At 50.2% G+C, this 14,714-nt stretch overlaps 1 protein-coding gene across 1 annotated transcript; it reads right to left on the bottom strand.

Annotated features, from left to right (window-relative positions):
- Positions 1 to 129: 129 nt before the first annotated feature.
- Positions 130 to 14,342, bottom strand: Smyd5 (SMYD family member 5). The gene is made up of 13 exons (XM_052174166.1): positions 14,220 to 14,342; positions 8,190 to 8,298; positions 7,538 to 7,677; positions 6,652 to 6,773; positions 6,229 to 6,298; positions 5,621 to 5,725; positions 4,798 to 4,860; positions 4,586 to 4,656; positions 4,177 to 4,283; positions 3,738 to 3,794; positions 1,772 to 1,866; positions 1,540 to 1,610; positions 130 to 1,461 (listed from the first exon to the last, which is right to left on the bottom strand). The coding sequence occupies exons 1-13, from the start codon at positions 14,313 to 14,315 to the stop codon at positions 1,314 to 1,316; spliced, it is 1,254 nt and encodes a 417-aa protein (XP_052030126.1). The 5' UTR covers positions 14,316 to 14,342; the 3' UTR covers positions 130 to 1,313.
- Between the last annotated feature and the right edge of the window lie 372 nt (positions 14,343 to 14,714).

Here is a 14,714-nt window from a genome sequence, read left to right as displayed (position 1 = left end):
ACTGCTGAGGAACCTAGAACATTCTGCCGCCACCTACTGGTCTAACTTGTGCCCTTTGCATCCACCTTGACTACTGCAGGCCCAGAGCTGTCCACCCAGCCCATGCCCCACAAGGCACTGCTGCAGAGGCCCATCACCACTCACACTTTATTGAGACCCGTGGGCAGACCAGAGGGAGAGGGGTGCTGGCTGGTGTGAAGGAGTGTGCCCAATAGGAAAGGGGGCCAGTCAGGCATGTTCCATGTGGCTCCACCTTGAAAAGGGCCTGTAGCATAGGCACTGGTCCTCCCTGGGAGCTCCTAGCAGAGCCACATGCAGGCCTCTCAGGGACAACTGGTAGCTATAATTCCCACAGTGCCCACCCCAATAGTGAGATGGTCATCTGTGGCAACGAGGGAACAAGTCCTGGCTCATCTTCAGGCGTCCTGCCCAGCCCCTTCAGGATTCTGGAAGACTTTGGTGTTCCTCTATGGAGATCCTAAAGGAGGATGTCAGAGAGCCAGAGACCATTGCAGCTGGTCTCAGGGAAGATTGGACATCCTAAATTACAGAGCGCAATCTGTAATCTGCCATATGTTGGTCTGAGAAAGGGTGGTAGTTGTTATCCTGATAAAGACATGTCTCTTGCACACCTTACCAAGCTAGCCCCCTTGCCTGAGCCTAAGAGGCAAGACACAGGCACAGCAATTCTGGGGCTTGGCAAACAGGTTAGTCTCTACCTCCCCAGTGTCCAGTGGGAACAGCCTAGGACCCCTGGCAGAGTCTTTTTGCAGTGTTGTTCTAAAGGCCTTGTTCTGCGTGTTATGGCGAGTGGCAGGCCATTGCTTCAGCTGCAGCTGTGGTGGGTGAGCAGTAAGGAAGAGGTAAGGCTTCACACCACCTCTGTCAAGGAAACCAGTCTGCTCGCTGACGGATCATTTTGTTGCCACCCTGAAATAGCCAGCTGATAGGAGCCAAGCCTCTGGCGGATGCACGAGGTGAGTATGGGCTAAGGGGCCCAGAGGAAGGACACTATGAGGCCTGAAACTTGATTCCAGTCTCACAGCTACAGTGGAGCATGGCAGGGGAAGGCCAGTTCTGGAAGGCTTGGTGCTGGCACAGGGCCGATGCAGCTCAGCAGCAGTGCTCAGGGCGCGAGGTCTGGTGAGGGGTGGGCTCGGGTCCAGCCTCTGTCCTGCCCTCCAGCAGAATGCCAGAAGGGAGGAAGCAGGCAGTGGGTGCGAGGGGCAGGGCATGTTCCTTCCAACTACTTTTGTGGAGGACAGGCCCCCTTTCCAGCAGGGTCTGGGCAGGGCCTTCCAGGCAAGGTAACATCACACGTCAGTCATCTCGTCCCCTAGCTCTGCATCTTCTGGCTCTCCTTCCTCCTCATCCTCCTCTTCCTCCTCTTCTGAGGTCACATTGGGGTCGTCAGCCTCTGCCAGGCATTTGGGACAGGAACAGACGAACAAGTAGTTCTCCCTTCAAAGTAGAAGAGTGACAAGTCAGGCAGTTACTGGGACAGAGGGCCCAGAGCCCAGCCATGTCCCCAGTGGGCACCTGAGGATCTTGTGTCGGCTGTGTCGGCTGCGTTCCCGCTGACAGCAGTCTAAGTAGCTGATACATATTTCCTGTAGGGTAGAGGAGGGGCTGCTTGCTTGTGCCCTCCATCAGAAAGGCAAAGAGCTTCCCCAACAACTGCCTTATCTGGCCGACCACTGTTCCCCACCAGAGAGCTAGTTACAGAAGCTGAAAGATCCTTGTGCCCACCCCTGCCACCCAGCCTTCTCACCTCGCCTGGCTTAATATCCTCCAGGGCGGTAACGTGTAAAAGGAAGTTGTTTTCTGGGAAGGAGGTCTCTGCATTGGGGACACAGCTGTGGTTGCCTAGGTCACAAAAGACAGAGGACTAGTAGAGAGACTAGTAGAGAGACAGAGACAGAGAGAGACAGAAAGACAGAGAGAGACAGAGAGAGAGAGAGAGAGAGAGAGAGAGAGAGAGAGAGAGAGAGAGAGAGAATAGCCCAAGACCTTGCACATGCTAGGCAAGCATTCCATAACTGGTCTACACTCCCAGCCCCAGTTTTGAATCAGGGTCTTGCTATGTACCCCAGGCTACCCTTGAACTTGTGACACTTGCCTCTGACTCATAAGTGCATCACTATGCCCACAATGAGAATCAGCTTTAAACAGGGTAATTCTAGGGACAGGTAGGTGGCTCAGCAGGTGCTTACTTCCAGCCTGACAACCTGAATGTAATCCTAGAACTGACTTAGCAGAGAGGGAACTGAGTCTGACCACCACGTGCACACCGTAGCCTATAGTGAAAATAAGTAAATGTTAGAAACAAAACAGCCATGCATGGTGACACTGGCTTTTAATCACAGTACTCAGGAAGTGATGCAAGGGGATCTTCACAGCAAGTTTTAGGCCATCCAGGGCTACACAGTGAGTGAGACCTTCTCTCAAGAAATATAACAAATAAAAAAACAAAAAAAACAAACAAATGAAACCAAATTATTATTCTCAAGCCAAACATAGTGATTCACACAAGTAAGCTCTACTCCCTTGAGCCAGATAAGATTTGCTACGAGTTAGAAATCCAACTAGACTACACAATGAGTTTCCGTCTAGTCAGGACTCAAGACACCTTGTCACAAAACATGCTGGGCATGGTATACCTATAGTATCGGCCCTGAGGAGGGACAGACAGGGATCAGGAGTCCAAAAGTATATATGTATGTATGTTTGTGTGTAGGTATGTACGTACATGTGTATGTACGTATGATGTACGTATGTATATGTGCATTGGTGTTTTGTCTGCATTTATGATTGTGTGAAGGTGTCAGACTTGGCATTACAGCCAATTACAGCTGCCATTGGGGAACCAAACCCCAGTCCTTCGGAAGAGAATCAGTACTCTCAACTGCTGAGCTATCTCTCCAGCCCCTGTGTCAAAACTCTTTAAAAAAAATTAATTCAACAGATCTCTAGGTCACTTTCTTTGTGGTTAAACACACAGGGAAGGGCAAGTCTGAGAGTCCACTTCCTGTCTCCCGCCCAGTGTTCTTTCCTGAAGACCACAGTGAACATATAATGTGTCTTATAGTATCACTGTGGCTTCCACACACCCAGACTGACCCTTGTTTGCACTTGTGTCCCACTGTCTCACTGAGAGAGGCAGAGGCCCTGAGGACGCCTATAGCAGACAACTGTTTCTGTCTGCTGATTTGGATCCCTGCCCACATCACCTGGGAGGAGATGTTAGTTAGTAGTGGGGAAATTGGGAAGTGGGAGGCTGCAATCTGGAAAAGTCTTGGTTGGAGGTGGCCTTGGCCTTCCCAGAAGGTGCTGTGGAGACTTCCGGGCCTCAGTGATTCCTGACCATATTCGACAGGGCAGTGGTGGAGCACTGCCTATGATTCCCTTTGCAAGAAGCAGGGCTCTGTGCCTCTCCTGTAGGCGGACATGGTCCACTGTAAATATCTATTAAAACACAAGCAGGAGGCTGGGGATGATTGGGTTTGACTCCCAGTAACACCACAAACAAGAGAATGAATGAATGAATGAATGAATGAATGAACGAACGAGAATAAAAGAAACTGATAGAGCAATAATTTCCAAGAAAATCTCTAAAGAAACACAGATATAACCACACTTCTATATTGGCCCTGATCACCCTAGAAAGGGCAAACTGGGCAAGATGGCCTGGTAGGGAAGAAGCATGTAGGTCCATTCCTCCCTAGTCCAAGACTCACAGCAACTTTGAAGCACGAAGAGGCCAGATCCTTCACAGTTAAGGAACTCTCCGGTTGCTGTAAGAAAGCAATGTGCAGATACAGTGGAAAAGGGAAATCAAACTCACAAGATCAGACATCAGCTCTGCTCTCCTGCCACCCCTCCAAATTAAGACACCCAGGTTCTACCATTTTGCTTAAATTTGTGTCCCCAAGAAGCCTTGCTCATGTCTGCACCTGCACCTATTTACCTGGCGCTCTCTCCCCACAGCACGGAGCCTCTGGGTGGCTCTCAGGACCCCTTCTCACCTCCGAGTCCCGGGGACAGTTCCGAGGCTTCCCACGGGCACACAGAGATTCCCTTCCCCTCATAAGCTCAGAACTCCCTGGCAAGAACATACCCACCATCTGACTAGGGAAGCTCCAAGGATAGGGAAAACCACAGTCCCATCTCACCAACCTGCCTCGATGTCCTTGTACAACTGGTCAATGAAGGTGTCTAGCTGTTCCCGGTCCTGAGGCTTCAGCTCCAGCGCATCACAGGCATGTACCCACTGGCTGAGGGAACTAAACAGCCCATGGATGGAAGCGCCCCAGGTCACAGGGCTCTCTGTGTCCAGGCATGTTAAGCCCAGGCAGAGGAGTCTCCCACCCTACAGATCTAGATCTATTCTTTTTCTAGAGTTAGGACCCCACCCTCCCAAAAGAGCAAGATTCCCAGCAGAAGATCCCCCTGCATCAGTCCTCTCATTCAGGTCAGGCAACACCCAATCCCACCATCTTCAAAGAAGCTATGGGTACCTTCTGCCATTAATCTTCTATCTGAGCCTGGAGAATTACCTAATAGGTTTAGAACATTCTTTCCTAACCTGGTTCCAATCCCTTGACCATTGGTCCCAACAAGGGCAAAGAGAGAGCGGAATCCATCTGGCGTGAACCACTGTAGGGAGAGAAAGGTGAATCTGGTGCTGCTTTTCCTAATCCAACTGCACTGGGAGGCTTCTGAGAGTTGTCCTCACTCCAACTCCAGGCCTGGAGCAGCAGGAAGAAGGGCTTTGTGGGCCCGCCTTCTCTCACTCACCTGACTAAGGGTCTCCTCATAAAGGGCCTCTGTGAAAAGCCTGCGCAGAAGTTCCAGCTGGCCCTGGTTTAGGGGAAACAGGGACATTGTAGCCCTGGAGACTTCCCATTAGCACTAGGTACAGGGGAAGTCAGGTAAGAGCCAACTGTGTGGCCTGAGCTGTCCCCAGGGACAAGGGCAGGACTTATCTCCAAGTCCACAGGCTCCATGTGAGGTGTAAACTCAAACCTTTTTCCTGTCCAGTACTCGTTCTGGAAAGGCTGCGGCAGCGTGGCTTCGAACACCCATCCTCACCCTGAGATTTGCTTGGCCTCTGGCCAGCTTGGCTTCCCCCTTCTTCTAGATCCGGTCCCTGAGAGAGCCACCTCTCCCACAGCTGCGTTCCCACCTCTTCCTTCGTCCCTCAGACAGCCTCTGTCTCTGCTCTGGCAGCCTCCCTACCTGGGAAGCTCCCAGAAAGGCTGAGGGGCCTTAGTATCTGATTCTTACACAACTCTGGCCTGTGGACCCCCCAGCCCTCCACACTCCAGAAAACCTGATGTGTCTGCTTCTGCCTTTCCCAGAGCCTTGCCTTCCCACATGGAGTAACAAGCACTCTTGGGCAGGACATACAGTCCCTTGTCCCGACTTCCAATTTTAGATCTCCATCAGGTCACAAAGGCAAATGGCACTGAATGCACTCTTTGAAGGGACTCTGGGGACCAGGTTTTAACCCCTGCTGTAGTTGAGAAGAGACCAAATGTGGAGTTTTCCCCTAAAGGTAGCCACAGACACTCCAGGCTATTTGAGGGGTTGGGGGGAGAGGCCATGGGAGAAAACTGACCTTGAATTTGTCCCCCAAGAGTTTGTGAACAATTTCCTCCTCTTCATTGGCTGTCTTACTGCAGAAATGGGAGAAGAGCCTGACCCAGTGGTCCTTGTCCTTGGCCTGCACAGCAACACACGTGTCCATGTGGAAGAGAGGGATTATGTTTTTCCAGTCCCTTCTACCAGGGCATGACCACTCCTCGAGCGTGGGCCCAGGCCTCCCTTCCCATTCTGCCCACGCTCAGCCATTTCCCAGCTGGTGCAGGCAACTCAAAACACCTTGAAAACAGAAGGCCATGGAGGAAGAACAGTGAAGACAGAAGGGGTTCACAAGACCTCTACGTAAGAGACACTATCCTGGGAGAGTGTCGCCTATAGATCAAATTCAGGAACTGCTGCTACCTAAGACAGACATCTCAGAAAACCCAGGCAAAACCTGGACCCACGGCCTACACCTGATTTCCGGTTAGCATGCCCTGGAGGTTCTACTCAGCAAGCAGCCCTGGAGGTTCTACACAGCAAGCAGCTGTCCTTCAGGAAACCCAGACCCCAGACGCAAGAGCATCCAAGCAAGGTCAGGTGTCTGAGCCCCAGGGCTGACTGGGGCCAGCTTCTCTGACTCACCTGTTTCACTGTGGCTACCATCCGGGCCATCAGCATTATACTTGCAGTCTCAGGAGGATAGTGAACACTCCTAGGGAAAGAGAAAAAAAAACGTGTAACATACAAGCCCCTCCCTAGCAGCAGAGCCAGGCAAACCCAGTATGAAGGCTACAGAGACACTTCCTGCACAGTCCATCAGGCAGGACTAAGAGGCTGGATTTAGGCAACTTTGTATCCATCGCTTAGGGTTTGGTAGACTCTCTGGCAGTGTGTAAAGTACTGAAGATGGTAGGGCTGGCTGTTCAGATTAAAGGCAGGCTGCGGAAAGTGTGACTTCTCTGTAAGCCTAACAGTAGAAAACACAACTTAGGGATATAAGTCACACAGCACCCCAGAGCTGCTGAGCAGAGGAGGGAACAGAGGGAAGAAGGAGTAGAGACTTACCTCCACGCCTCCTGCAGCTTATTGAGGGGGTGCCGGGGGTCATCTTGGGATGGACCTGGGCACAGGATCTGGTGGTACTGCTCTGCAGCTGCTCGCCGACATTCTGCACTGCAGTACATCACCTGTTAGGTGGGGTGGAGGTTACACACAGGACGTGGGGCTCTCCCCTCGCCTAACTGAGCCCTAGAGCGAGCTCAGTGAGGATAGAACAGGGTGGTAGGGCATGGCCTACCCTCCACTTGTTATATCACATGAAGGGAAGAGGGTTTCTTCAGCTTCTTGCAGACTCCCCCAAAAAGGATGTCCCACTGTGATGATTTAGTAATGGCCCTCACAGACACATGTGTTTAAATGCTTGGCCATAGAGAGTGGCACTATTAGGAGGAGTGTGTCACTGTGTGGATAGGCTTTGAGCCTGGTGTGAAGAGTCTCCTGCTGCTTGGGGATCAAGATGTAGACCTCTCAGCTCCTCTAGCACCATGTCTGCCTACACACCATGTCTGCCATGCTTCCCACCATGATGATAATGGACTAAATCTCTCAAATTTAATTAGAGCCAAATTTAATCAATTTAATCAAATTAATTAATCTAATCAAAGTTGTTAATTAATTTTATTGTTAATCTAATTTAAATGGTTTCCTTTATAAGAGTTGTGTAGTCATGGCGTCTTTTCACAGCCATGGAAACCCTAAGACCCGCCATACCCATTTTCTGAGCAATGGACACTGGCAGCAAAGAAGAAGCTGAACAATTGCTGGGCCCTTTCACTACACCATGAGCGTTGAGGAACGGACCAGTTCTGTCAGACTTGGTCTCGCCGGTGAAGATGGAGCCAAAGCCTCGCTGGCTGCCTCCTCTCCTGCACATCCCTGGGGGGTGGCTCACCTGGCAGTGGGGGCAGTTCTGGTGGAGGTCCTTGCGCACACTGCATAGCTCTGGGTGTGGTAGGACCTGGCCTGGTTTCCCAGTCAGCCTCTGGGCATTCTCCTCTGCCTTCTCCAGTGCCCGAAGACAGTGGTCACAGGCTGCAGGGAAGCAAGACACAGTATGTCCTCTTTCAAGAACCTTCTAGCTCCTGTTCCCACTGCTTCTCCTTCAGACAGTGTGTGGGGATCCCTGCCTCAGACTGGTGCTCCTTTCATTTCTCTCTAGCTTAAGAAAATATGAAAAGGCTGGCCAAGTTAAAGGCACTGCAGTGGCGCCTAACTCTGGCTTCACTGAGCAGGGGTTATGAACAATGTTTCCGTTACAATGTCTAAGGTACAGAGCCCTTCAGCATGATGTCCAGGGGAGTAGACTCTAAGTTCTGTCTAAGAGAGAATCGTTCCCAAGGAGCATTTGGGAGGCACCTCCCATCGCAGGGACACAGCCTCAAACACAAAGGTAGCCAGAGCAGTGGTTCTCAGGCCCTAGTCTCCAAGGAAAGACAGCATTTTCTTCCAACACCCAGAAGGTCGACCAGGAGATGTGTGAGGCTCTGCTCCATGCACAAAATGGACATTTCAGCAGCCACCTGAAGCAGGCAAGATGTGCTCACCCCGGTACCGATAAAGTGCATTCCAGAGAAACTGCGAAGCTACCAGAGGCCTTTCAATGAAGATGGTCTCTCCCTTCCGAATCAGCTGTGTGGCAAACAGACCCTTTCCCTAACAGGGCAAAGAATAGACAGGGTAAGACATTGCTCCAAACCTGCCAATAGGACACATGCTTATTATCCTAGCACATGGAAATAGGGGGATAAGTAGTTCAAGGCTAGCCTGGGCTACATGAGGCCTTCTTTTAAAAAAAAAAAAAAAAGGCTTGAAAGATGGGTCAATAGTTAAGTGTGCTTGTTCCATAATCGTGAGGCCCAAAATTTGGATCCCAATACCCATATAATATTCCAGATATACAATATTCCAGATATACAAATGCCTGAAACCCCAACTCCAAAGAGGGCAGAAACAGGAAGATCACTGGGGCCTTGCTGGTTTTGAGCCAGGCCAAGTCATAAGCTCCAGATTCAGGAAGAGACCCTACCTCAGGGGAATAGGTGGAATGTAACAGAAGAGGAAACCCAATGCCCTCTTCTAGCCTCTGTTCACATACATAGGCATGCACATCTACGTACACGATGGCACTCTCGCATAAACACACACACATACATATAAATAAAACAGGGCTAGAGAATGTAGAGTGTTCCCTGCTCTCCCACAAGACCCATCTTTGGTCCCCAGCACTGACATCAGGCAGCTTACGTCTACCTGTAACTACAGTTCTAGGTGACCCACGGCCTCCCCGGGCACCAAACCCAGGTGGGACACACAAATATACAAATAAAGATAAATCTTTAAACAGACAAAGCTCCAAGAGCTCCCAAGAGGCTGAGCAGCTCTCCCCTCTCAGTCCACGATGCCTGGCCAAGGAGGGCGCCACCTCAGCAGCCATCTGAACACCTGGACATTCTAGAATGGGCAGGGCAAGGCCACGTTCCTAGTCGGCTGAGGCCTCCTACATACTAGGATGGCACTACCCTCAATTCCCCATGAGACCTTGCTGCTGTTCAGGGTTTCAGAGACATCCTATATCCCAGCAGAAAGCAGCCTAGTCTGGGAGAGAACTGACTTCTTCCTTGGTCGGTGTTCAAAGGATGCACGACGAACTGAACTAGACCTAGAACCAGCTCCCAACACCTCCTGGGAAGCTCCTAGACAACTGCTTCGCATTGGAGGAGTGGGTGTTCAGTGATGCTGCCAGGCAGTTTCCAAGGTGTGGTGACATAGTGCAGGTGAGTACCCTCGTGAACTCTACCTCTTCACCACCCAGTGTTTAGTAGGAAAACTCCCAGGCCCTGCCCAGACCTGCTAAATCAGTATGTCCATCTTCCTGTGTGTGTGTGTGTGTGTGTGTGTGTGTGTGTGTGTGTGTGTGAGAGAGAGAGAGAGAGAGAGAAAAAGAGAGAGAGAGAGAGAGAGACGTGCATGCATGAGTGCGGGTGCTGTGTAGCAATCGACAGTCAGCACTCTCTTTCCACCATGGGTCCTGGGGAACGAGCTCAAGCTGTCAGGCTTGCGTGGCAAGCGCTTTTCCCTCGTGAGCCATCCATCCCACAGGCCAAAACGTGACCTTTTAACAGGATGCGGGTGATCCCTATGCAGGCTAAAGGTTAAGAAGCCTAGCCTGGCTGGGCAGTGGTGGTGCACTGGGGAGGTGGAGGCAGGCAGAGCTCTGAGTTCAAGGCCTGCCTAGGGTCTACAGAACATAATCCGAGACAATTAGGGCTATCCAGAGAAACTCGGTCTATAAGTAAGTAAGTAAGTAAATAAATAAATAATCAAATAATAATTAAAAACAAAACAAACCTAGCCCGGCACACTTTGCACATCAAGAGCCTAGGCAGCTAACGGTTCTGCTGACACACTGCTTTAGCAAGTGATGGTACCGCTTCCAAAGAGGCTCTGCCATCACAAAGTGGCAAAGAAAATGCCTCATCACCGTTGATGCCACAGCAGCTTCCTGTTCCCCTGCAGCACTGGCACTGGGTGCAGAAGGGCCTTTGCCACACTCAGAGCAAATCTCAGTCTATACATAGCCAGAAAGCTTCTTTCCTTTTTGGACAGCGTCTCCTTACATAGCCCAGGCTGCCCCTGAACTTACAATAGTTCTTCCTAGGCAGGGATAACAGGTATGTGTCACTACCTAGCCCTAGAAGCTAACGATAGAACAAGTGAGATGAGAGGCAAAGCCCAGAACACACCCTTGGCTGCCTGCCTGGAAACCCCATCTTTGTATTTTATTGCCCCTGAGAGCAACCAAGCAATATGAAAACTCAGCCTTCCTGGATGAGACAAGGCAGCAAGAAGTGAAACCCATGTGATCTTCTGACAATTTCAAATCCTGAAATTGGGTAACTAACTAGGCAGATGTAGTGGTGCATGCCTTTAATCCCAGCACCAAAGGTTTAAGCCTAGCCTAGCACACTTTGAACCTCGGGATGAAGAGCAGGGAAACAACCCTTTAATGTGCGTGCTCTCTGTCTCTGTCTCTCTCTGTCTCTCTCTCTTACACACACACACACACACACACACACACACACACACACACACACACACACGCTGTGCCCAGGCTTATTTCAAATTTGTTTCGTCCTCTAGAATACAAAAGTAAGCAGATCTCTGAGGTCAAGGCTGAGTTCAAGGCCAGCCTAGGCCAGAGTTCTAGAGTGAGTTCCAGGCCAGCCAGGGCTACACAGAGAAAGCCTGGGAGCGTTGGAGGTGTGGGACAGGGTGGATAACTATAGAGCTCTCCCTCCCTTAGATCCTGGAACCAAATGCAGAAAAGGTTTGGTTACTCTAGCAAAAGAGAACCAGAGGAATGGCTGCTGCTGTCTGTACCTCCACCATTTAGGGCGAAGGAAAGTCAGGAGTTCAAGGCCACTCATAAACAACATTGTACTCATTCCTCAAACATACAAAAGTATGAAAGCTCCCCAATTGGGGAAAATCTCCCCCGATCCAAGAGGCATGCAGGGTTAGGCATTGTGGCTCACACCTGTTGTCTCAAAACCAAGGAGCTAACGCAAGAACTTAAGACTTAATTTAAGTTTAATGAACCTTAAGTTCAAGGCTAACCTGAGCTACATAATGCAATGGTTATCAATACTGTGAGTCTTTGATACAGTTCTTTATGTTGTAGGGGCCCCCAACCATAAAATTATTTTTGTTGCTACTTCTTAACTGAAATTTTGCTACTGTTATATTGTAAAGTATCTGGGTTTTCCCATGGTCTTTAGGTGATCCCAGTGAAAAAGTCATTTGACCCCCAAAAGGTCACAACCCACAGCTTGAGAACTGCTGATATAATGAGTTTCACATCAGAAGGAAGAAAAGGACAGAGAAGGGAGAAAGGGAGGGAGGGAAGACAAACTTTAGGAGAGAATTATATAAAACTCTTGGACCAGATCGTATAGTTATCAGTCTTTATAGGCAGCTGATGGCCCGGTGGGTGAAATGCTTTCTGCATCAAGCCTGATGGCTGAGTCCCGTTCTCCAAGTCTCACTCTGAAAACAGAACCAGCTCCTGGAAGTTGTCTTCTGAGCTCTACATGTATGATGTGGCACACACGCATCCATGTCCAGAGACACACAGATCATACACACAAGTAATAATACTTTAATGTGCATGAGGTTCCATTAAATAACTGATTGCTTTGACAAATGCAATTATCAATATAATTTAAAAGGACGCAAGCCCAAATGAGTGAGCCATGCCGGGCTTCAGCTGGCGTGCAGCGGTAGCACTCTGACCAGACCTCGTTAGCTTTCATTCTCCACTGACTGGTCCATGGCATAACAGTTCACAGATGTCTAAAAATCATTCCTACTAACATCCACGGAAGCAGAACGGAGTGCCAGAAGTTTCCCTCACTCTTGCCTCACATTATGCTTCAGGAGATAGTTTTCTAAAACATTCAGAGAATAAGTAATTCTCTTCTCTCTGTAAGCCAGGCATGAGTGTTCTATGGTAACCTGAGGAAGACCACACAAAAGCAAGAAAAATTACAAACCATTCACAACAGATGGCTGCAGCTATGGGAGCCCTCGGTAAGCTGCCTGGCCTAAGTCCACTCGGAACGTGCTTCTCCACAGCAGAAGATTAGGGAAAGGCAAGGGCCTGGGACCAGCTGGAGTTTTCGTTTGTTTTTGAGACAGGATTTTACTCTGTACCCCAGGCTGGCCTGGAACTCACAAGAGTCCTCTTGCCTCAGTCTCCTGAGCTGCTGGAATACAGGGTCACTAGGCCTAGTCACTAGCTGCAGTCTAGAGAGAAGACTAAGACAGAACTGGACAAGGAGACTGGTGAAAAATGAGAGAGAGAGAGAGAGAGAGAGAGAGAGAGAGAGAGAGAGAGAGAGAGAGAGAGAAGAGGAGGGGCCAAGGCTGGGGAGGAGTATGATGACGAAAGGGATTACTGATCTGAAACACCTCACACCTGGGCCCCCAGGAGGACCGGCTGTGGGTGGCAATGGGGACATGAGCAGCTAAGGACACGAAGGATATGGGAAGCTAAACTTCCTACACACCGACAGATAGGAGTGCCTGCTCCCAATGTCTATGGAACAGAAAGACAAGAGAAACTCAGGATAAGAACCTGGACAGATGCTGGACAGTGGTGGTGCACGCCTTTAATCCCAGCACTCTGGGAGGCAGAGGCAGGTGGATTTCTGAGTTCAAGGCCAGCCTGGTCTACAGAGTGAGTTCCAGGACAGCCAGGGCTATACAAAGAAATGTTGTCTTGAAAAAAAACAAAAACAAAACAAACAAACAAACAAAAGAACCTGGACAGATATGGAGATGCTGACAGCAAACGACCACAGAGAGAACATATATGCACATCATCATCATCATCATCACTCAACCTGACTTTTACACAGAGGAATGCAAATGAAGACAAAACCATACCATTTTGCATATATCAACTGGCAAAGGCATAAAGTGAAAAAACAGTGCTGGAGAGAACAAAAGTGTCTTCACTAAAGCCAGAAGAAATACCTTTGCTCTCAGGATTGGTAAGATATGACATAAAGGAGCCATAAATAAGGATTTGGTTGAGTGAAGTGTGCCTCCCCCTCTCCTGCCGCCCCACCCAAAACTCAATTCTTGGTCAATATTTGGTCAATTCTTTAACCAAGTAGAAATGGGATCACTGATACTAAAGCTGCACTGAAAACATGTATTAAAAGGAGCTGTGGGGGTGGGGTGGGGTGTTTCAGTCACAAGGCCCGTTCCCCAGCACTTGAGAGTTGATAGCGAGATGAGTTCAAGTCCAGCCTCAAGAAGAATTTGGAGTGATTTTTTTTTAACCTTTATTTATGTGCATTTTCTATTCTACAGGGAATAAACACGATTAATAGAACCGAGCATAATGGCACAAGTCTCTAATCTCAGCACTGAAGCAGGGGCTGCCTGGTTTACATAGTGAGTTCCAGAACAGCCAGAGTTACATGAGACCCTGACTCAAGAAACAAAACCTAGACAAACCAAAGCAAAACGCGTAACAGATGCAACAGGAAGAACCTAATGCAAATCACGAAATCACATCATTCTCTGGATGGAAACCCTTCCGGATGAGTGCTCCCCGTGTAGGTTCTGGCCCAAGTTCTCTAGCTCTCCAAGTCTCCACCCATACCTTAGTCAGAGGGGTCGCTGGGGAACCCAGTCTCCCTTAATACCTCAGTTCCTCGGCTACGTACTCCCCACCCACTGCCTCCAGAACAGTAGCTAAACTCCAGCCTAGCTAAGATATCCTTGGCTTTAATCTGGCCCCAGCATATCCCTCAACCCCAGGGGTGAGCCTTGACTCCACCGAGGACAGCGGCAGCACGGCCACCCGCCAGTGGACCCGGTTCCTCCGGGAAGAGCGCACACACTGGGCTTCCCCCGCGCGATATCGCCACGAGCCTAGGCACGAGGACAGACCCTGCACCCGGGGCCGAGCAGGAACCAGACTGGCGCCGACCGGCCGGGACTCCAGAATATTAGCATGGGCCCCGGCCTGGATCTCCGGGCGGGGTCCGACCTGGCCTCACCTTGGAACTGCTCACAAAACGGACTTCCACGGAGCCCCGGGCACCGCCCGCCACGCCCACGCAGAAGGAGAACACGTCGCACATGGAGGCCGCCATCTTGGGCACGCCTCCACCTTCTGACCCTTGACCCCCGCCCGGAAGGTCCCGCCCACGAGCCGCCGAGCTCTCACTTCCCCACCCTACCCCTCCCTGGGCTAGCAATGCCGACAACTTGCACTGCTGCAAGTCAAGGCTTTTGGTGTCTTGGTTGCTTGATTTGGTGGAACCTGGCCTGTCTGTGTGCTTGGACTTCTGGTAATCTGTGTCTGACTCGGTGGCCTATGTCGGAGTCCATGACTGATGGCCTGTGGAGTAGCTCAGGGGAGACCCCCTAGCCTATCCCAGCTGTGTTCTTAAGTGTCCAGAAGACTTCCCACTGTCTGGTTTTTGAGACAGAGTCTGTGTATCCCAGGCTGGCCAAGATTTGCAGCCATCTTCCTTCACCATACACCGAGC

This window comes from Apodemus sylvaticus, chromosome 2, assembly GCF_947179515.1.
Source record: "Apodemus sylvaticus chromosome 2, mApoSyl1.1, whole genome shotgun sequence".
NCBI lineage: Eukaryota > Metazoa > Chordata > Mammalia > Rodentia > Muridae > Apodemus > Apodemus sylvaticus.
The sequence above is the reverse complement of the archived record's forward strand: the minus strand, read 5'-3'. Positions and strand labels throughout refer to the sequence as shown.

Bases quoted from the DNA above. Each gene is read 5' to 3' on its own strand.
- Smyd5 (XM_052174166.1), bottom strand. From the start codon at position 14,315: ATGGCGGCCTCCATGTGCGACGTGTTCTCCTTCTGCGTGGGCGTGGCG. The intron at 7,678-8,189 runs GTGAGCACATCT...GCTTCCCTGCAG, and splicing joins TGCACTTTATCGGTACCGGG to CCTGTGACCACTGTCTTCGG. The intron at 4,284-4,585 runs GTTAGGAAAGAA...TGGGCTGTTTAG, and splicing joins GGTCAAGGGATTGGAACCAG to TTCCCTCAGCCAGTGGGTAC.